Source organism: Nanorana parkeri, unplaced genomic scaffold, assembly GCF_000935625.1.
Source record: "Nanorana parkeri isolate BGI_ZX_2015 unplaced genomic scaffold, ASM93562v1 scaffold51, whole genome shotgun sequence".
In the NCBI taxonomy this organism is placed as follows: Eukaryota; Metazoa; Chordata; class Amphibia; order Anura; family Dicroglossidae; genus Nanorana; species Nanorana parkeri.
The window spans coordinates 1,253,291-1,276,102 of NW_017306319.1; the positions used below are offsets into that span (position 1 = coordinate 1,253,291).

General features: G+C 38.9%; 1 protein-coding gene across 1 annotated transcript in view; it reads right to left on the reverse strand.

The window, feature by feature from the left end:
* Positions 1–21,723, reverse strand: part of MYOM2 (myomesin 2) — a 128,059-nt gene extending 106,336 nt beyond the window's left edge. Inside the window, exons 1-5 of the mRNA XM_018574917.1 lie at positions 21,605–21,723; positions 19,677–19,799; positions 12,275–12,455; positions 8,984–9,141; positions 6,807–6,899 (exon numbers count right to left, since the gene is read on the reverse strand). Of these exons, the coding sequence (XP_018430419.1) occupies positions 6,807–6,899; positions 8,984–9,141; positions 12,275–12,455; positions 19,677–19,799; positions 21,605–21,711 (662 nt within the window). The 5' untranslated portion in view covers positions 21,712–21,723. The remainder of the gene's footprint in view (positions 1–6,806; positions 6,900–8,983; positions 9,142–12,274; positions 12,456–19,676; positions 19,800–21,604) is intronic.
* Between the last annotated feature and the right edge of the window lie 1,089 nt (positions 21,724–22,812).

A 22,812-nucleotide genomic window follows, 5' to 3' on the forward strand; every position in this document is an offset into this window, starting at 1 on the left:
TTTTTTTTTTTATTTTGGGGTCCCCCCCTAAAATTCCTACCAGACCTAAATGTTATTGTTTCTGTGAACTGTCAAAGTAAAAAATAAACATTTAGGGGTCTATTCACTAAGCTGCCGTAGTCAGCCGAGTGACTAACCGACCCGGAGCAAAGTGAGCCGAACGATGTTCGGCTATTCACTTCAGGCTGGTATGACTGATTCCAGCCGTATATCGGCTGAAATCAGCCATACATCAGGTGGCTTCGGGTCGGCTCAACATGCTCAGCATGTTCGGCCGACCCGAAGTGCAGAAGGAGTTCGACTTAGCCGATCCAACATCTGGATCGGCTAGGCCGAAATAAAAAAAATACTACAAATCAAAACTGGGAAAAAAGTGTTTTTTTAAACGGTTTTTTCCTCTTTTTTTATATTTTATTTGTCCTAAGTGAGGCGTTAGACGCACATATGTGATATAAATATGTAGCCCTATCTGTCCTCTAAAAAACAATATATAATATGTGTGGGTGCACTTTGTAAGAAAGTATATTACTGACGTGGAAGAATCACACAGCAAAAATGTCAAAAGTGTGTCAGTCATTTACGAACAGAAACTAAAAACAAGCTCAGTCATGAAGGGGTTAACTCATCCGAAATTCGTCCGAATCTGAATAATAAAACGAATTACATTTCGGACCCGAATCCTAAAAAACATAATTAAAAAAAAAGAAACAAAACAAATTTTTGGCCGGCGCACATTTCTACTGCCCACCAATATATACGTGGCATTTACACTGACCAATAATATATCGGGGGAATTTACACTGGCCAAAATTGTACAAGTGGGGGATTTGCCATATTAATGGTATGCAGTTGAATTTGCTGAATACATTTGAGAGGCCTGCACATGACATGACTGCTCATCTGGGGATGAATTTGTCCATAATATATTGTGACGCGATACAATTTGATGAGGTTAGTTAATATAAATTGCATAATATGGTTTCGCTATATGATATGTGTTATTGCAATCTGGTATCTTCTTAATATGATCTAAAATGCCATTCTGTTGTTATATTAGTTACTGTTGCTGTTGGTTGAATTAATTTGCTATTACAGTGTGATAAGATTTTGTGACCATTTACAAAATTTGCATTAATGTCAGGATACAGTATAATGTGCTAATGCTGGGTGATATAATTTGTGGTCTGATGTTGAACACTTATCTTGCATTATTTAACAGGCTCAATACACTAAGATGGATACATTATTTTAACTCTTTTTGCTATTTTGTCTTATGATAATTGTTTTCTAAAAAGTTTAGTTCACAGTGAAGTGCATTTTCTTTACATGAAATTGGCATGTTACCATTTTCTTTCTTATTTACCTTTTTTTCTACTGAATTGTTCTTCGAAAAGCTTAGTTCGCAGAGATATAATGCATTTATGTTATTTGCCATTAGGTTAGGTATTTTGCACCATTTGACTGTGACTTTCAGCTCCCATTGGCCCTTATTATAAAAAATAACAAGCAAATAACACTTATTGTAACTTGGGGAAGGGGGGGATAAATCATAACATTGTCACAGGGGCCCCATTTTGACTTCGTCAGCCACCGGTCTGAAGTTTACATACTGTGTAAGCATACATAAACCACGTCACTTTGCAGCACTTGAAACATTTGTATTACTTGACTGCAGAGTTTCCTACAATAAAATAATTATCTGATTTGTGATTGTCTGCTTATAAGCTGAAATAATAAATCAGACCATACAAGAAAGGGAATCTGGTTCTTTTTTTTTTTTCTCTTGTCTCCATTTTAGTGCCCAACTTCTACGATGGTTTTCTGTAAATTCTAGAAATCCATTTCAGAAATTCCTAGATTCATATAATGAAACCACGTCAGGTTCCAAGGCTAAGGGTTTCCACATCATAAAATCCTTTTTATATTCACAAATGTGTTTTATACCATTGCACTTAAATCAATCCAGTCCTCCATTCTTTTTATGTCTTTCATTCTACAGTGCTACAGTTCTATTCTGCATTACATGTCAAGCAGTCACTCCTTCCACTTCTGGAATGTTCTTCTGTGCAGACTGTCAAAAGCAGAATAACGTCTGACCCTAAGCCAAGCTTAAAATATTATGATCAAGATCACGGTTATTAAAGTGAAAAGCCCTGAATGACATTAGTCATTTCTCACTGGATAACAGAATTATTTCTTCTTAGTCCCTTCACTCCCACTCCTTTTATATGCGATCCGTTGACTTCAGATTGTCAATTATGCATTTCTAGTCCTGATTCAGAGCTCTTTGAAGTAAAAAAAAATGACCCATTGTTCCCATTAAAATATATTTTAACTGAATCCCACACTCATTATATCCACTTTCATTTAAGCCTTCAAATCAGTTTAAAAGTAAAAAATCATAACATCGACCCATCAGTTTGTAGCATTCACAGAGACTGCTGTCAGGGGAATAAAACTACGGAACTCATAAAACTGCAACACTATGTCATGTGTTTAGTTCCTTTCATTTTTTAAAAATGTTGCTGATTCCCCTTAATTTATATTGCCTTAGTGGTGTCAGTCACACATAATCCTCCTTCAAAAAAAACAAACAAATTACGCTACCTATAATGCTACCTAGTACTGTGAGAAAATTACAGTAAAGAAATCCACTGGAATCAAATTGTAAAAAATGTCGCCTGAAAACAATAAAGGCTTGACACACTTTGGGGTCTATTCACGAAGCTGCCGAGGGCAGCCGAGTGAATGACCGATCTGAAGTGAAGTGAGCCGAACACTGTTCGGCTATTCACTTCAGGCTGGTATGGCTAATTTCAGCCGTACATCGGCTGAAATCAGCTTTACATCGGCTTGCTTCATGTGACCCGAAGTGCAGAAGGAGTTCGACTCAGCCGATCCAACATCTGGATCGGCTGAGCCGAACCTCCGGCAGGCTACTCACTGCTGTCCGGGCTATTCTTAAAGATCCCGAACAGCAGTGAGTGAATAGCCGAATGCCGCCGAGCAGAACAGAAAAAGAGTGAAAAAAGTTAAAAAAGTAAATAGCAAACGATTGTGCGGAATGCTCGGCCAGCTTCGGCTTTCAGCACGGCTCAGCCGAGGCCATGTTCGGGAGCTGTACGGGCTATTGTGAATCTATCGAACCGAAGGGGTCCTGGGGCCGAAGCTAGCCGAAGGATCGGCCGAAGCTACGGCCAGATCCTTCAGCAGCTTCGTGAATAGACCCCTTTGTATCTCTTCTACTGTACTATAGGAAGGATTTTCCCTTACTCCCTGTCACACAAACACCAAGGAAGTGAGGTGAAATTTCCCCAACAGGGACAAACAGCAATACTTCATGACCAAGAATCTAAGATGTCTATTCACTAAGCTGCCGTGGGCAGCCGAGTGAACGTCCGACCTGATGCGAAGTGAGGCGAACGCTGTTCGGCTATTTACTTCAGGCTGGTACGGCTGATTCCAGCAATATATAGGCTGAATTCAGCCCTACATCGGGTGGCTTCGCATGGCTGAGCATGTTCGGCCGACCCGAAGTGCAGGAGTTCGACTCAGCCGATCCAACATCTGGATCGGCTAAGCCGAACCTCCGGCAGGCTACTCGCTGCTGTTCGGTCTATTCTTATAGATGCCGAACAGCAGCGAGTAAATAGCCGAATGCCGCCGTGCGGCATTCAACTCGGCTGTTCTGCTCGGTCCCTCTGTGGGACCGAGCAGAACAGAAAAATTGTTTAAAAAGTAAAAAAAAAAAAATAGAAAACGATTGTGCAGAGCTAGCAGTGACAGCTAGCTCTGCCCAACTGTTTTCCATTGGCCGGGCGGTCCTGCTGCCGTCAAAATAAAAAAAATAAAAAATTTGCAATAGGAATGCATTGCTAGATTCCTATTGGCTATTTCAATTTGCAATAGCCAATAGCAAACTAGCTATTGCACCTGCCCTCTGCTGCTGTCAATCACTAGAGGGGACCTGATGGAGAACTACAGGTCGCATCTGCTGATTGACAGCAGCAGTGGGCGGGTGCAATAGCTAGTTTGCTATTGGCTATTGCAAATTGAAATAGCCAATAGGAATCTAGCAATGCATTCCTATGGTGAAAAAAATTTTTTCTCTGACTGCAGCCAACGGCTCCATGTCAGAATAAAAAAAAAAACTAGCTATTGCACCTGCCCTCTGCTGCTGTCAATCACTAGAGGGGACCTGATGGAGAACTACAGGTCGCATCTGCTGATTGACAGCAGCAGTGGGCGGGTGCAATAGCTAGTTTGCTATTGGCTATTGCAAATTGAAATAGCCAATAGGAATCTAGCAATGCATTCCTATGGTGAAAAAAAATTTTTCTCTGATGGCAGCCAACGGCTCCATGTCAGAATAAAAGAAAAAGCAGTGTTTTTCTCCAGGGCGGCCGGGAGCAGGAGACTCTCGGGGCACCAGGGAGAGTTGGGCTGTCTTGAGATCAGTGTCCCTGGTTAGCTGGTAACCAGGGACGCTGATCTCTCTGCAAGGGGCCGTAGCCAGCCGTAAGATCACGGCTGGCTCCGCCCAGCTGTCAGAAGCAGGCTGTTGGCCGGCCAATAGCCGGCCGCACGGCCAGCTTCGGCATTCACCTCGGCTCAGTTGAGCCAAAGCATATGCCTTCGGCTCGACTGAGCCGCTCGGCCGACTTCGGGAGCTGTACGGGCTATAGTGAATAGCCCGTACAGCAGCCCTTCGGTTCTACTGAACTGAAGGGGTCCTGCTGCCGAAGCTAGCCGAATGATCAGCCGAAGCTACTGCTAGATCCTTTGGCTGCTTCATGAATAGACCCCTATGTTTTGTGTTCATGGCCCATTATGATCTACTGTATGTTTCACTATTATGTTTGCATAGTGCATTTAACAAATGAGAGCTGAAGACTGTGGCTTTAATTTAACCATACTGCTTGCCATTAGTTTAAAGGCATAGATAAAATATAAACCGACGTGAGGGTAAAACAAGGTTCCTGTTTAAAACATTCTCCTTCTCATGAAAATATTGGTATGAATTAAAGTGACACTAAAATCAGGAGTTAAAACTTAAAAATGCATTCAAGTACCTTAACTATTAACAAAAATGTATCCCACCTCAACCTATCACTTTCTCAAACAATTCATCCCCACACAGCCACCTCCTCATGTATCACTTGCCCCTCCCTTTTAGATTGTAAGCCCTCACGGGCAGGGCCCTCCTTACCATCTTGTCTTGAATTGTATTGTGATTGTAATGTCTTCCTTATACTGTAAAGCGCTGCACAAACTGTTGGTGCTATATAAATCCTGTATAATAATAATAATAACAATAATAATAATAATCTATTATTTGTGTACCACTCAGCTGTAGATCCTCAAATCATCTCTGAATTCATGCTGAAACTGTCCTTCATTCTGGAGGGTGGCTACTTTTCTCTCCCATGGTCTCTGTGAGTGTTGCAAAGTAGCCACCAATACCCGTTGTGGACTACAATCTCACATTTAGTTTACTAATTTGTATAGAGATTGTAGTCCTTCACAGGAGTGCACTTGGAGTGGTGTCTACTTTACAACACACACAGGGACCATAGAGAACAAAAGTAGCCACCCTCCTGAAGAAAGGACAGTACCAATTCAGAGATGATTTGAGGATCTACAGCCGAGTGATACACAAATTAGATAAATTTTTGTTGACAGTTAAGGTACTTGAATGTATTTTTACAATTTAACTCCTGAGTTTAGTGTCACTTTATTATATTATAATATAGGCCTTAAAGCAATTTACCTGAACCTAAGATTTAATATTGTATAGGCATCATCTAGAAATGCTTATAAGGCTTAAGTAGTACTCTGAAAGATTAATTTATTATCTTTGAATTCCTAATAAAAATAGCAATGCACTTCATGTGTATAATGTCTTATACAGTAGCTGTACATCCGCAAGTGTGAAATCTAAGGCACTGCTACCTCTGACTGCTAGTAAATTTAGAGTAAGTTTGGGTAACCTAACTACTGTGCTGCTCATTGTTCTTCTTGTCGGGAAAGACAGCTATACCTGAGGGCAAACAGACAAGCATCTCTCTGCCTTTTTTTAATTCTCTCTTGCTGCTACTTAATTATTCCTCTATAAGTTTATCAGATCACCAGCCATCAGGGGAGCAGCTCTGATGGCTACCTCCACAGAAAGACACAATGTGGAACAATGCATGCATTGCAAGTCAGTAATAGTAATAGGGGACAAATCAGCTGCAAGAAACCTATAGGCAGTATTGGTGACTAGTAGGGATGCACAGATACTTGGCATTTTCATGAGAACTACCAGGGTTGCAGCGGTTGCAGCTGGGACCTGGCTCTGGTGCTCCACCACTGTCCTGAAATCATTAGTCTGTATTGTTTTAGAAAAACTGTCACATGACAATAAACAAAAATGTATCAGTACTCGTACTTGTAAGTACTCGGCAAGTACCAGTACTCGTACTCGCAAAACTGGTATCTGTGCATCACTTTATTTATATTTATAAAAACAAAATCGTACATTAAAACAGAGATGTACTAATCCCAGGATCTCCGTGTGCTCCTTACAAATGACAGCTGACTCCTAACTTCTGAATTTTTCTCTAGTCTAGTCCTGGAGCTCAAAAGTATCGGTACATGTACTCGTACTTGTACCGAGTACTGTACTTGGTATCTGTGCAACCTAAGTGACTAGTCATTTTGACCTCTGCTTTCAAAGTTCATGCCATCTTTAAGAGCATACTAATGCCAATGTAACAGGTAAACACAACTGGTTTAATTAGTATAAGCTAAGGCAGTCTACTTACCTGTAAATTTCCAAACTATTCACTCCGTATTTACTTTCAATTCTGTACTTTCCTGGTTCACTTGCTGTGCTAATCAAAGATTCATTCTTATACCTAATCAAAATAAAAGAAGCGGTAATTTCATCCCCATAAACAAAATTGTTTCATAAAAAAACATCCACATTATAGCTACATGGTCCTGAAGTGCACCGACAATGCAATGCAAAGAAGAAGTTATCTTGTGCATTGCAAATGCAACACACAACTTAATTATCGCTAATGGCAAGCTTATGTTGGGCAGTCACCTTTTAGAGCTTTTCAAAATAAATTGAAGTGTTTGTTGTGCAGCTATAGGGCACTTGAACCCTTGAAAGTTTTAAGATGTGCAAGATTGAAATTAAACAGGAAATTAAATGGAAAAATAAATACTGAAATTACTTTACAATTTTGTTATAAAACGTGTGTAATAAAACAAGTTGGTGGGAAAAAAAAACAGCTTGTAGACTGAATGATACGGCATGTATGATGGCTCATGCAGGGAATTGTTACTAAATATTCTATCGATAACAGATGTTTTGCATATGAGGAAATGGAAACTTCTGCTACATCCATTACAAAGGTTCCAAATATGTAGCTGGTAGAAATTCTAGTTTTAAGAAAACAAATTACTTAGCTAAAAATATTTTTTAGCTTTTTCAGTATCCACAATTTATGAGAGCTTGTTCATTATAAAGCAGTACCATAATAATAATAAGTGTCATATATTATCAGAGTATTGTGACAAAATAATAAAATCCATCTTTTTAAGCTGTAATCTCTACATTAAGAGTCATTTTTTTATGTCCTGTATAAAACACTACAATTCAGAACTGCAAAATTATGATTTTTTTTTGCTGCCATTGAATTTATCTTGAGTTATGTGTATTGATAAGTGCAATTTCCAAGAATACGAATATGCACAAGCACATTCTGCATGGTATAAATACAATTTAGAAAAGGGCTGAAATGAGAGTATGCAAATTTGCAAGTATAATTTTAATAAATTTAAAGTACTGACACCAGTTTCATTTATTTAAAGCTGAGCTCCTGGCAGATATGCAAAAACAGCATGTAAAATGTATGTATTGCACCACATTGTTTTGTTTTATAGAGGAGTGAAGGATTAGAACCCCTGCCAAGCTGTGTTTGCTATCTGTTCACCCACTACGTAGATCCACGCTCTTTATTAGTCACGTGGACCATTGTTATTGAGATAGAAAGTGATCTACAATAGTCACTATACTAGTTTCTAGGTACATCTATTAGAAACATAGTCAGTTGGCAGCTCTCTAACAAAGGAACCTGTTTTGTCTGCCAGACAAGAAGAAAAGGGAAATCCACCCAAGGTGACACAGACAGTAAAACAATAAACTGACAGGGAGTTTCTCTATTCACGTTTTTTAACCAGAAATGTTTTGGTTATCCATACATTTAAAGTGTATAAGTAACTATCACAGGTACCTGGATCTGGCTTGATATAATCCTCTGTTTCACACTATATAGCAGCACCCAGAGTGGGAGAGGGTGAGGCACAACTAGGTGCTGATCAGACTCTTCTGCTAACAGGGCACATGCTGATTGGAGGAGAGACTAAAGTCAGGCACGTTCACGACTTATCAGTGTGCTGCTGCTCTTTAGTATAGTATGTTTCTTCTACAATATAAACTTGTCTGTTTGCAGCTTTATTGCCTGTGTCAAATTCCACTTTATTAATATTTCAGGTGTTCTCCAACAATTCCAGGATGGAAGCCAGTGGCAACAAAAACATCCCTGTGTTTTTTATAAAAAGTGGACATCTGGACAAATGCAAGCTAGCACATCTGGAATTGTGTGGGTACTTAGACTACTTCCATGCTGTGCTCTAAATAAATGACTGTCATTAAGATAAGAACTGTGATACCCACCCAGAGACACACACTATACAGTATATCACACAAACCAGGATGTTTACCCCTGATACAAAAGTCTGCTCCTAATGCTAAGCCTCACCCCAGAACCCCAGTCATATTTGCATCTGACAACAGAGGGGACACTTTTTAGATTCTCTTTCAGCACTGCCCATATGGAGAAGGGGAGGTTGACAAATCTATGTCATGATATTTTTTCAACGTGCCTCATGCCGGGAAATATGTTGTATGAAATGTGCGTTTTCTACTTACCACTGCACAATAGGTGTAGGATATCCTTGTACCGTGAAGAAAAGCTTTACAGGCATGCCTTCCCAAACAGTATGGGATCTAAGTCGTACCAAGATATCTGGAGCACGAGTCATGCATTCTTCATGGATCTGTCTTTGTAATGACAACTTTTCCTCTACCTGCCAGATAAAAATATGTATATGTTCAGTGAATAATATGTATGCTGCAGGGGCCAAATAGCTGATTCCCAAAGCCTGTGAGTTTCGCTGGGCCCTTGGATTGCCCCCCACAATATTGCATGTTCTGTACCGGGTGCCTCTACTCATTAAGTTTAGCACTGCAGCCCCTTTTGTTTCTTTAGCATATTTATTATATTGTTTTACTACTATGTACAGTACATTTTAACCCTCTACTCATTATCAATTTTGACTGCAGTGAAGGAACACATCAAATATGCCATCTGCTATTAAGGGAATTGTATATCAGCTGCCTATACAACAGCATTAGCATTTGGTCTTATAGCAATTATCTTTGAGAATTAGGAACTCACTGCAATCTACCAAAGGTGTGACTCTTGTATGGGATACGTGTGTAGGGAATGTGTAGCAAATGAGACATATAATATGCTTTGGATCCATCAGTATCCCAGTATTGCAGAACATTTCTGTCACCAGTGTAAGATTACAAAAAAAAACCCCTTATGAATGCTCATTTTGTTCTTAAAAATGTCTTGCATCAAAAGAGGAAATCATAAATAATGCTGAGACACAGTGATCATTTTGAAACAGCTAATTGTCTATTAATGCTGGAATTGCTTGATTTGCCTGTATATAGCCACCTTTTAGCATTTATTATTACTATTGATGATGTGAATAACTCCTCTTCTGCAGTACTATGCAATTGAAGGACATACAGGAACAACAATCTAATGGCATTAAATATACATTTTCACTACCGGTAAAAACTTTTAGAGCACCTCAATGTTTCCAGTTTCTATTGAAATGTACACAGTTCAATGTATCAATGTACTCTGAAAATAAAGCATTGAACAAATTGGGCATCCAAAAGAAATCATGGAATTGTTTTCTTTAACAAAATGTAATCTAAATTTTTCACACATCAAAGTAGCCACCTGTTGCAGATATAACAGCCGAAGACACTGGTGGCATTCTTTCTACAATGGAAATCAAATATTGTTCGAATAGTTCTTCCCAACATTGTTGCAGCATTTCAGACAAATGTGTTGCACTTGTAGGTTGCTTTGCGTTCACCCTTCTGTCCAATTCATCCGAAACCAGCTCGATGGGGTTTAAGTCTGGAGACTGCGCTGGTCATTCCATGATATGAAGCCTACCATCTTGTTATTTTCTTTTAAGGTAGTTCTCACACAGGCTGGAGGTATGATTTGGGTCATTATCTTGCAAAATGCTGTGGTAGCAGTTTTTGTTCAGGGCTCCAATCACGCCTCCTCCTCCATGTTTGACAGTTGGTGTCATACACCTGGGAACCATCCTTTCGACCTACTTGACGGCCTACAAAAAACCTGAGTGATGAACTCAAGATCTCACATTTTGATTCATCGGTCCATTAAACATTCCTTCAGTCTTCAGTAGTCCACTGGCTGTGCATCATAGTCCAGGCAAAACTCTTTTTCTTATTTTGCCATCTTAGCAATTACTTTCTTACTACCACTCCGCCTGTCACACCTCCAGCTCAAATTCATCTCTTCACAGTTGAAACTGAGACTTGCTTACTTTGATCAATGTTATGCTGTGCTTGAAGCTGTTGTCCTGTGAGCCCCCTGTCAGGCAAACTGTTGACTCTCAGAAACATGGCTTCCAATTCTGTTGTGATTTTGGCTCTGCCATACTTCTTCCTGTCAGAGTTTCCAAGTGCTTTTGATGGTGTAGGATACTGTACTCACTGACACCTTGCCTTTTTTTGAAATTTCTCTGAAGGAAAAACCTACACTTTTAAGGGTTATAATAGTCTGTCTGTATTTGTTAATTGCCTTTTTCTCACCCTTTTGAGAGCAATATATTACTTTCTGCAGTACAATACTGTCCAAATATCGTTAAGAGGATTTAGTAACACAGTCTGTTCCAACACTGTTTTTATACAGGCAGAGGGCTTGTGAGTAATCTCTAGGAATTGTTAGCATAAGCATTTTCAAGGCTTAATTTACTTTCATTGCGCAGGACAGCTGTGAATTAATCCATTACATCTTCCCTGAACAAGGACTTTTTGTATAACTCTGAAATGTACATTATTTTTCAGTTTTTGTTAACCTACATTTTTTTTTTCCAGCTCTGGCAGTTTACCACTTACCTTTATACCATTTCAGATTATTCACTGGACTTGAACTGCTTACATTTCAATAAAATCTAGAAAATGGAGGTGTTCTAAAACGTTTGACGGGTAATGTATATGTTAAATAAAAGCAATATGAGTCCTCCCAAACAGGACTGTTCAAAATGCAGACAAGATACACTGTTACAATAGTTTTTTTTGAGCAGCTATATACATATTATAAGTATGTATTCCATCTCAGAAAGAGCTGGGGTGCCTATTGGTGCTCATGGACAGAACATAGACCCCGATATAGCCTAAATCACTCAGATCTGGTGATTACACTCACAGCAAAGGAATTGAAATGGTAAGATAGGTGGAAACAGTTCTGTAGAATGCCTAGGAACAACATGTGTTGAGAAAGAATAGAGGAAAGAAGTAAATTGGATGTCTGCAGAAGTTCCACAAAGACATGGCTTGATCTGGTGATGATTTTCAGATGATGTCGGTGGGCATCAACTGCTATTGCTGGAAAGTTTTGAAATGCAAACATAGCTACAGTATATGAAACAACAGGAAGGTTTCTATCAAAATATAATTTAATATAAATGAATTTAATCAGCAAGGGAACTCCACTCAGTAAAATCTCTAATGCTTCCTACAATTCCCTTAAGACAAGTCACACAAGTCATGTGCTGTCTGTCTAATTAGAGGCCTTTCATTCCTTACTGCACTACTAGCATATCTGGTTACATTCATCTTCTCTGCCCAGTCTTTCCCACTTGACATGCTAAATATGGAAGCTGGAAATACAGTGAGTGTAGGGATGGGATGAAAGATACATCTGAACTGTAAGAGAGTTAATGTATTGTCAAAGGGATACCTATTATTAGCTATTCGAGAAGGTATTACTTTGAGGATGCATTTGACTACTGCTCAGCAGTGTGTATCATTACATAATAGCTTTTGGATAGTATGGCATAACATTGTTTATGCCAGCAAGAAAGTCAATCATTGCATTACCATCCTTTGAATAGACACTTTATCAATCTGTTCTCTTGCTAAAGCACGTGCGATGCGAACATCTTCTTCCAAAAAGGCTAGCTCGGTGGCATAATGTACACTTCTGTCATAGCTTCGGTGTTGCTGGGTCTTCTGCTCACTGTGTTGCTGGATTTGTTGTTCAGCATGTGCCTCATGGGTCCTGCAGTGCAAATGTAAAGTTAGTAAAAGGGCAATGATGCAGTGGATAATAATAAATAATGTGCATAGGGCCTTAGAAACCATACTACTAACTATGGACTACTTTGAAAAGCCAAGATGCACATTTTCTAAAAAGTCGCTACAGAATAAAAAGCTGACTGCATTATTAAATCAATTATATAAAGCCATTACTACAAACATATGCACTCATAAAAGCATAAGAAATAAAATAGAAGATTAAAAATGTGTTGCAAGCTGTAAAATGCTATAAATAAAACATTAAAATGTGTAACAATAGCGACGAAAGTCCTAAAAATGAGCAAATCAATGTTTTAAAACTATAAAATCAGTATAAAAATTAATAATATACCAGTATTAAGGTTGGCAGAGAGGTTTGCGCACAGACCCCAACACAGAGATGCAATTTAATAGGTTTAGCACTTCAGTGGCTTATCAATTAAATGCAAAAGAATCGGATATATTTGCCCCTCCCATACCAAAGCAATAAACATAGTTATCTAGTCTATAAGTGTACCTGATTGAAAAGTGCCAAACTGCAGTACGTAAAATAAGAAGCAGATGGAGCCAAATTGTTTCAGCTAAAAAGCACATTTTAGCGCCACATTGACCTTCTGCACTCCCATAAATTTTTATGTGAGTGCAGTGATAAGGCTAGAGGCAGCTTAGCAATGACCAACGCATTATGCCACAGAAATAAAAGTGAGGCACTATAAAACGGCCAGCCATACAAAGGCACACAGCTATTAGTTTAATTTGTATAAGCCAAATAATAGCTCTGTTACAACAGCAACCAATCAGACAGGGCATCCTTCACTTTAGTCTTATTTTACATACACACACATCAATATTCATCATTCATGCTCCTATTTTAATAGTCATTGTCATCACTAAATGGAATGCATCACTGCATGGTAATAGCAACACTTTACCTGTGAACTGTAAAGGTATTGATGGTAATAATGTTTTGTGACTGGTCAGAAAAATTCTCAAAGCCGACTTACAAAAGAGCTGCCCTAAGAAATCAGTCACACTATATAGAAGACAGAAACTTTTGCACTATATGTAAAACAACATTAAATATAATATTCATGTAAAGTTCATACAGAAAAAATGCAGTGAAAACTTTATCAAGTTAATAAATTGCTAGGTACCAAAACAATTATCCTTAGCTATGTATGACATAGCCCTTTTCTTAGATATCACAATCTGTCTTTTTGTGAAAATTGATTCAAGACCTATCGCAAAAATTGATGTGCTCATTACTCCTGCGCATCTGACACCATAGATAATACAATTTAAAGTTTATTTCAAACTGTTAACACTGTTTTATATATTGTTCAATATTTACATTTTTGTGATATTTTTATTGTTTTTCCCTTCCTTTTCATCATTTGTAATTCTTATGATGATAGCAATTGTGTAATAATTGTGGAATCATTCTTCTAGACTAGATAGTCTTTTCAGTTTCTCTTCTTTCTTACTCAGTGCTGCCCCACTCCTTAGTAGAAGGGGCAGCACTGTAGTAGCAGTAGTAGTAAGTCGATAGTAGTAGTAATAATTGGAAAGACAAACTACTTAAAATGATTTACAAATCGTGCAACGTAGGGGCAAAAATGGAAAAGTTCAAAATTGTGTGAAATAATGGTTACAGTTTAATATTTTATGGGTACAATGCACAGGAATATGGAGCACATCCATTTTCACAATTTTTTTTTAATCATAGAGGCAGCAAAATATCCCTGGCTAGTAAGGTAATAATAGGCACCTTGTAGAATTTGCTCTTTGAAGAGAATTTTACATCCAGAACTTTAAAACATTTAGATGGAGTACAGGATTGCTATAACCATTTTGATACCATTGTTCTAAATTAAGGTTCCAATTAATACAGAATTAATGCCCTTTGTTACCTTTTGTGAGACAACATTTCTATAAATAGTAACTAATTAAAAAAGACAAGTTATCTGTGCAAAAGGAAAAAAACATTACTGCTAATTTTCTAGTTGACCTAAAGAGCTACCTAGAATGCATGTAGTAGTTGCATATAGCATGCTTATAGATTAAGCATAAGCAACATCAATGGTTTACCATGGCATGTAGTCAAGCAAAACTTAGCATGCCAGGCTGTAAGCTTCCATAGTTATGCTATGCTGTAAAGCAAAATGTTGCTTGTATCTATTTTTAATGGTGTGCAAGATGAAAGAATGAAAAAATCCTTACCTGGTTACAGGGCCACTGGCTGTGAACACTAGTGGCACTCATCTTCTTTCATTAGTTAAAAACATTAGGCTAATAAGTAGACATGTGCGATTCGTTTCGTTCCGAATCGAAATTCGGATGAATTTTCGTAAATTCGGACATTCGGACGTATCCGAATTCCGAATTACAGACATAACGAATGCAAACGAATCCGAATTTCCATTTCCGAAATTCGGTAGCGTTCGCACGAACGTTCGTTTCGTTTTCTGTTCTTATTCGTTTCGTTTTCTGTTCTTATTCGTTTCTTATTTGTTTCTTATTCGTTTCGTTCGTTGGAGCAAAGTGACATTAGAGAAGGAGAAAAATATTTTTTCCCCCTCAAATGTCACTTTTGCTGCAAACGAATAAGAAACGAATAAGAAACGAATAAGAAACGAATAAGAACAGAAAACGAAACGAACGTTCGTGCGAACGCTACCGAATTTCGTCCGAATCCGAATTCCGAATCCGAATTGACTTTCACACCCGAATCCCGAAAAACGAAATAACACAAATCCGAATTTAAAACGAAACAAAACGAATTTTTTGGCAGTGCACATGTCTACTAATAAGTCTATATTTTGTAAAGTTTTGTGTTGATTAATTGAACTTTAAATGTTAAAGGGAAAAAAAAGAAAAAGATTTGTTTAGGCTACATCCACATATTTTAATAGCTATGACATTGTGCTCTAAGGGTTTCTTAATTTGAAAATATTTTTATATGAACTTGTTCTTCATTTTAGAGTTTTAAAAATAAAAGTCCTGTCTAAGAACATCTTATTTTTTGCTGCCTGCATCCCACTGGGCAAATTTATTTTCTGTTCCAGAGATGCAACATATAGTGAGAGGAAATGACTACAACATGACTACATGACTACAACATGTCACTGGAACAAGTATTCCCATTGGAAGAATAACCCTCACCTCTTCCTGTGGTAACAACTTAAAGTGACACTAATTCCAAACGTTAGCTCTTAAAAATGCATTCAAGTACCATAACTATTAACAAAATTGTATCACTCGGCTGTAGATCCTCAGCATGAATTCATGCTGACACTTCCTTCTGAAGGGTGGCTACTTTTGTTCCCCATGCTCACTGCTGTGATGGACTACAATCTCAAATTTGGCTTATTAATTTTTACTGAGATTGTAGTCCATCCCGGGAGCGAGCTTTGAACGCTGGATACGTTGGAGCGGTGGCTACATTTTTGTTAATAGTTAAGGGTAGACATGTGCACCAACAAAAAATGTGTTTCGTTTTGTTTAGTTTTGATTCAGATTTTCGTTATTTCATTATTTCGAATGCTTTCGCGAGTCTCCGAATGCTATTCGGGTCTGTGAGCCAAGGTGTCATAATGCTTTTCATATGACACCTCGGCTCACAGACCCGAATAGCATTCGGAAACTCACGAATAGCACTTGGGAGTTTCCGAATGCTATGTAGTATTTGACGGCTGAGACAGTCAAATCACGGCTCGCTCCGCCCATCTGCGGTCGTGCATCGTGATTGATGCTGGATTACATCGATGGAGCCATTTCTATTTTATTTATTTTTAATTAAAGGAATAGCCAAAAATGTAGTCTTTGGGGTGTATTCACGAAGCGGCCGAAGGATCTAGCCGGCTAGCTTCGGCCCCAGGACCCCTTCGGTTCAGTGGAATCGAAGGGCTGCTGTACGGGCTATTTACTATAGCCTGTACAGCTCAGCCGAGCCAAGCGCATATGCCTCGGCTCGACTGAGCCGCGCTGAAAGCCGAAGCTGGCCAAGTGGCCAGCCATTGGCCGGCTGACAGCCAGCTTCTGACAGCTGGGCGGAGCCAGCCGTGATCTTACGACTGGCTCCGGCCACTTGCAGAGAGATCAGCGTCCCTGGTTACCAGCTAACCAGGGACACTGATCTCCAGACAGCAAACTCTCCCGGGCTCTCCGGGCGTCTCCTGCTCCCGTCCGCCCTGGAGAGAAAACACTGCTTTTTCTTTTTTTTCTTTATTCTGACACGGAGCCGTGTCAGAATAGAAAAAAAAATGTTTTGCCCATTGGAATGCATTGCTAGATTCCATTTTTCTTTTTTTTTTTACAGCAGAACCGCCGGACAATAGAAAACTGTTGGGCGGAGCTAGCTGTCATTGCTAGCTCCGCACAATCGTTTTCTATAAAAAATGTTGTGCTTTTTTAACTATTTATCTGTTCTGCTCGGTCCCTCTGAGGGACCGAGCAGAACAGCCAAGCCGAATGCCGCTCAGCGGCATTCGGTTATTCACTCACTGCTGTTCGGCATCTATGAGAATAGACCGAACAGCAGCGAGTAGCCTGCCGGAGGTTCGGCTCAGCCGATCCAGATGTTGGATCGGCTGAGTCGAACTCCTTCTGCACTTCGTGTTGGCCGAACATGCTGAGCATGTTCGGCAGACCCAAAGCCACGCGAAGCCACCCGATGTACGGCTGATTTCAGCCGATATAAGGCTGAAATCAGCCGTGCCAGCCTGAAGTGAATAGCCCATTCACTAAAGGGTTAAATCAAATATTTAGTACCCCTTACTCATTCACAAGGGGGAGGGCAGAATCTGGGTGCCCCCTTATTTAAAGGGGTACCCCGATGCAAATAAGCCCCCTTGCCCGCAGACCCCCACAACCACCAGGTCAGAGTTGTGAGGAAGAGGCCCTTGTCCCCATCGGCACAACGGCACGCGGACACCTTCCCAATTCCGAGGGCACGTGGCCTGGTAAGGCGCAGGGAGGGGGGGCGCTCAATTGTCCCCCCCTTTCCTGCCCTGCCAGGCCAGTGCTCGGATCAAGGGTCTGGTAGGACTGTTAGGGTTTTTATTTCCCCATTTTTGGGGGCTGGGGTTCCCCCTTAAAATTCCTACCAGACCTAAAGGGTCTGGTAGGGATTTTGGGGGGAACCCCACGCACTTTTTTTTGTTGTTTTAACTTGGGGGAGGGTCCCTCCTAACATTCCTACCAGACCTAAAAGGTCTAGTATGAATTGGGGGGGGGACCTCACGCTTTTTTTTTTCATCTTCTGCAGACTGTAAAAAAAAAACATTTTTTTTTCTAATGTCACTTTGCTGCTAACGAAATTTTATCCAATAAACGAAATTTCGACCGGACTACCGCTAACGAATTTCGGGAATTCGGATTTGTTTGCATTCGTTATAGCTGTAATTCAGAATTCGGATGCATCCGAATTTCCGAACTTCCGAAATTTCGTTTCGTTTGTATTTGTTTTAGCTGTAATTCGGATGCATCCAAACCTCCGAATTTCTGAAAATTCGTCCAAATTTCGATTCGGAACGAAACGCACATGTCTATTTAAGGGTACTTGAATGCTTTTTAATATTTAACTCTTGAGTTTAGTGTCAGTTCAAGAGTGTTTTCTCCTATGAAGACTTTAACACATTTTAACAAATTGCTTATACTTGTGAGAATGTAAATCTAACATTCTGAATAAAACTGTGCATGTGGATGTAGCCTAGAAGCAAAATAATATCATGCTGTAATACAGATGCCTAAGTTTTCACTTTTGGTTAATTTCAATCTTTGAAAACTCTTAAATTACACGTTCATTAAAATGTTTAGTAATAAATATTAAGAATCTCCAACATCCCAAGAACGTTCTGTTTTATTGCTAAGTATGTATTATTAATGCTAACTAGGCTGTGTAAAGTTTTAAACATATTCTAAGCACAATTAAGTTAATGAATGCATTCTCAAAGGACGCTGTGAAGTTCAGTTGTATCACAAGACTGATACCTGCTTTTAGTGGTTTAGTTAAAATGCTTTGCATTTTGTTTTTTTTTATTTTTTACAGACTCTACCGTATATTTATATGAAATGAGACAAATAAGAAACAAGCAATAACATTTTGCACACTCTTCTTTGACTACATGGTAGCCTTCACTTTTATATTTTTATATGTTGATTTCAGCAATAAATACTTTTTTTATCTTTTTACTTTGCAGTTTAAGCAATAGTACACAAAAATCAGATATTTACATTCTATAACAGGTAACCATCAAAATTAATTTATTATGACTGACATTGTGGGAATAAAGTATAAAAGAGCATTCCATTAATATTGTTTCAATAAAACTGAAGATTAATCCACCAAGACTATATCAAAGCTATATAAAGCTTTGATAGGTAAAGCTAATCTGATGCCACCCCAATTAAGTCATATTTAGAATTCTTATGCCAACATACCTTTTCCCTATTGACAGTCCATGCAGGGTAGCAAGGAAATGTCTGTGACCACCGTGTGCATAAGCCCTGTGAGCTAGAACAGCAATGTCATTGCCACGCACCCCCTTTTATCACCCTCTACAACATTATATTTACAGACTAAGTACTGGGGGTTATTGAGGAAAAAGAGAACAGCCAGTTTATTTTCTAGAGTTCCTACCCCAGAGCTGGGGGTACATTACCACTCTGCAGTCATATAGCTTGGCATGAACAATAAAATAGTACTAGATCTATTTGACTGATTTTCATTTTTGTATCTCACTTTATAAAGAATGAACACTTTTGTTTGAATGAAAACCCATAGCTCTGTTATATTATTACCCAAAGACGTTTTTAAATGAACCATAATAATTGTTATACCTTTATTCCCAATAATGTTCTTGGATCTAGTTCCTGTACTTGTAAATTGCAGTCAAAATGACATCAAAGAGTCTCATGGTTGCTCAGTACAATATTGCTTGACATATTTGCTCATGTTGTTAGTTACCTGTAATTCTTTGTAAATCCTTTATAAATTAGATATAGGAAATATATCACAGTTGTCAAAGAGAAAAAGTTTGAATTATATTTTTCATTCCCAAGCTCCAAAAGTAAGATTTTAGGTTTAAGCTACATATTCAACTACTACTACTAGTGTGTTAATCTAAAGCATGTTAAAAGTCATGTTTTTAGCTTGCCCATGTTTTTAACCAACCATCCATGCATGGTACACAGTTGCATGTACCTTTTTTTAAATGCAGGGACATAGTATTCTTGAACTTCTCTATCAGCCCCACAAACGCATTTTATTCTTGAACCGGAGAAGGAAGTTGCGGAACTTCTTAAAGCAGAAGCTGAGGTGCTTCTTCTGCAGTGACAGAGAGGAGATGATGTTCCATCAATCTATTACAGCGCTTTCATTTGACAAACATTCCACCTTCTTGAATGAACTGTTTTTGTTATTCATGTTTTATTTTATTTTTATTTTTTTCTATTTAAGAATATAATATTTGAACACATTCACAAATATAATAGGTTAAAGCATACATCATTAAATTAAAAACATTTTTGTTACTTTGGGGAGGATTTATAAATCATCCACTCTGACATACGCTGGCCTTAGTTCCATCTAGTGGCGAGAATGCCATGCGTACTGCATTCGTGCAGAGTTTATTGGGCAAATGATTTATATGTCATCCCCTTTCTGACTGAAACTTCCCAGAATTCTATTTTATTTTCTAAGCCCCCAAAACTTTAACAGTAACCAAAAACTCTGCCTGATTCATTTAAAAAAGTAATTTAGTAAATAATTTTGGCTTCATTAGAAAAGAATGCACATTAAAGTGGAACTGAACTAAAAAGTGAAGATTTACTATGTTATGGGAAACATCTACAAGTGTTAATTGTTAGTTACTTGCCTTTAAGTTTTCCTCCAGAAAAATAGCAGTGCACTTCCAGGTATGTCAGGGTGCCTAGACACTCCTGTGTCTACAGCCTCATAGCTGTATATCTGCAGTGTGAGATCTAAGGCACTTCTGCCTCTCACTGTTGGTCTCAGGAAATTTAGAGTGAGATATGCTGATGTCACTACTGTGCAGCTTACTTGCTGGAGTCTCTAACAATATGGTCTCCTCTACACAGTGCAGAACAATGAATGGTAAGTCAGTGATGAGAAAGAGATCAGCTACAGAGATATTACAGGCAATACTGGTGACTAAAAGCGGTTATCAAAAAACTAGGAAGAGGGCAAACTTCTAGAGTTTAGTACCTCTTTAAAGTGGAACTCCAGGATTTTAACAATCTAACACTTGCAGTGGGGCTACACCATCCCCGCAAGGGTTAACTGCTTATTTTCTCTATGGAGTGAAAATAAAGAAGAAATACTCACCCAATCCTCTGTCCCACCTGGCTACTATACTGGTCCTTACAGCCTCTTCTCCCACAGGCTCCGGCGCTCTAAGGACCTGTGATGTCATTACCATCATTATTATGTCAATATTGGTCAATACCAGACTATTAGAGGTGAAGATACTGAAGGACATATCTCAGCCGGAGTGGAGGGGGGAGAGAGGTGAGCAGTCACTGGGATTGGGTGAGTATTTCTTCTTTATTTCTGCCACTAGAGAAAAATGAGCAGATAACCCTTGCAGTGCGGGGTTAGCCCCACTCTAAGGGTTAACTTTTCAAAATCATGGAGTTCTTCAAATAGAGGGGGATTTCAATTTTAAATAGGCTGTAAGTCAATGTATTTGATTCAGCTATCACAGAGTAGCCAATCTGTCAGACTGATATTCTTAAATATGAAAAATACAGTAGCTGTTTGGCAGAAGGACACTATTACAAGCTACACAAATTGCTTTAGTAGTTATCATCTATTGCAAACATAATGGTCTAGTATCAACCTCTATAAGAGGTGAAAAAGTCCTAATTCTGAGTAGGAAAGATCAAATGTGAGATGATACAGTTAGCAGACTATTAGATGCCCTTATTGTCTTTAGGCTGTATCTACCATCACTGCTATTCAATGGCTATAAGCATTCTGTTATTATGAAAGTTTGGATCGATCTATCTCAGTGAAATCTACCAAAAAAAACTGTAGTTAGAGGGCCCCTGTAACAAGACCTCAACATATAATACAATATGATTACATAATTTTATGTGAGCACTACTTACTTTTGTGTAGAATATTCCTTAACTACATATCTAGTTTCAAGATTTCTGTATGATTGGTCATAATGCTTGTGCCTCTTCTGATAAAAAGGGACAACCTTTGAAGACATGGCACCAGCCTGTCTTTATACCTAGAGAAAAAGATATTTAACATTATTTAAAGGTTGAATTACATATAGCTACCTCATTCACTCAAATCATGTAGAACCGCACAGCAACAATATAAGAAGAATTTTGCATGGGAAAAAAATCCTATTTATTAAATAACCAAAAGCATAATTTAAGAAATATAAATGTACCAAAAAAGCCAAACCTACAGAAAAGATATTACTTAAAACATATACAAAAACTACACACATTCTGGTTGGAGAAAAATAAAATATAATATTAAGTATATCTTTGTTCTGTCATTTTGGAATTTAGCTTCTTTTACACTCCTACTCCCTCCCACTTCCAGCAGGAGGGACTCAGGATTCAGAGGCAATTAGGACAATTGGGACATCTGGTTCTCCTTTGCTTTTCTTTTTTTTAAAACACAAACATTGGAAATGTGATGTAATGCACTTTACTGCATTTTTACCCCATAAAAGTCTTTGAATTCTGACTGAATGCTGTGGGTATACAGTTCCCTGTATTATTGAATACGCCTAAAAACACACATCCTATTGTTTCAATTCAGCATACAGTGTAAATACTCTCACACATGGCTTTTATTTGATCTGCACTAACCAATGGACAATGCATATAGTACAGGGCTGCTTTGCAGGTGTAGGTAGGTGCAGTATGGCCAACGGCCACTAGATGCCCACATGGGGCACTGGAGATAGATGCGGCTCTGGCCTGGGGAGACTCTGTGTCCCAGGAGAGTTGATTTATAGGGGGTGCCCGAGAGGGGAAGGAGGCAGAGATTACAGGAGAGCAGAAGTCTAGGACTGTTTGCAGAGTCTTCGAAGGGAGACTGTTTCTTGAATATAGGCTGGTCCATGGGAAGGACAGGACCAGGCCTAGGACTATGTAGAGCTACAAAGATTCCCTAGTTTCCCCACAGGGGGAAACCCACCGTGCTAGGACTGACAATGGATGGGATTCCGGAGAATAGTCAAGTGCTAGAAGACTGACGATATTTGCCAGTGGGCCTATGGCCGAAGTAAGTCGTGGACTCTGGGCTGCACCTGGGCTGATGTACCTCTCTCTCTCTAAATTGTAATACC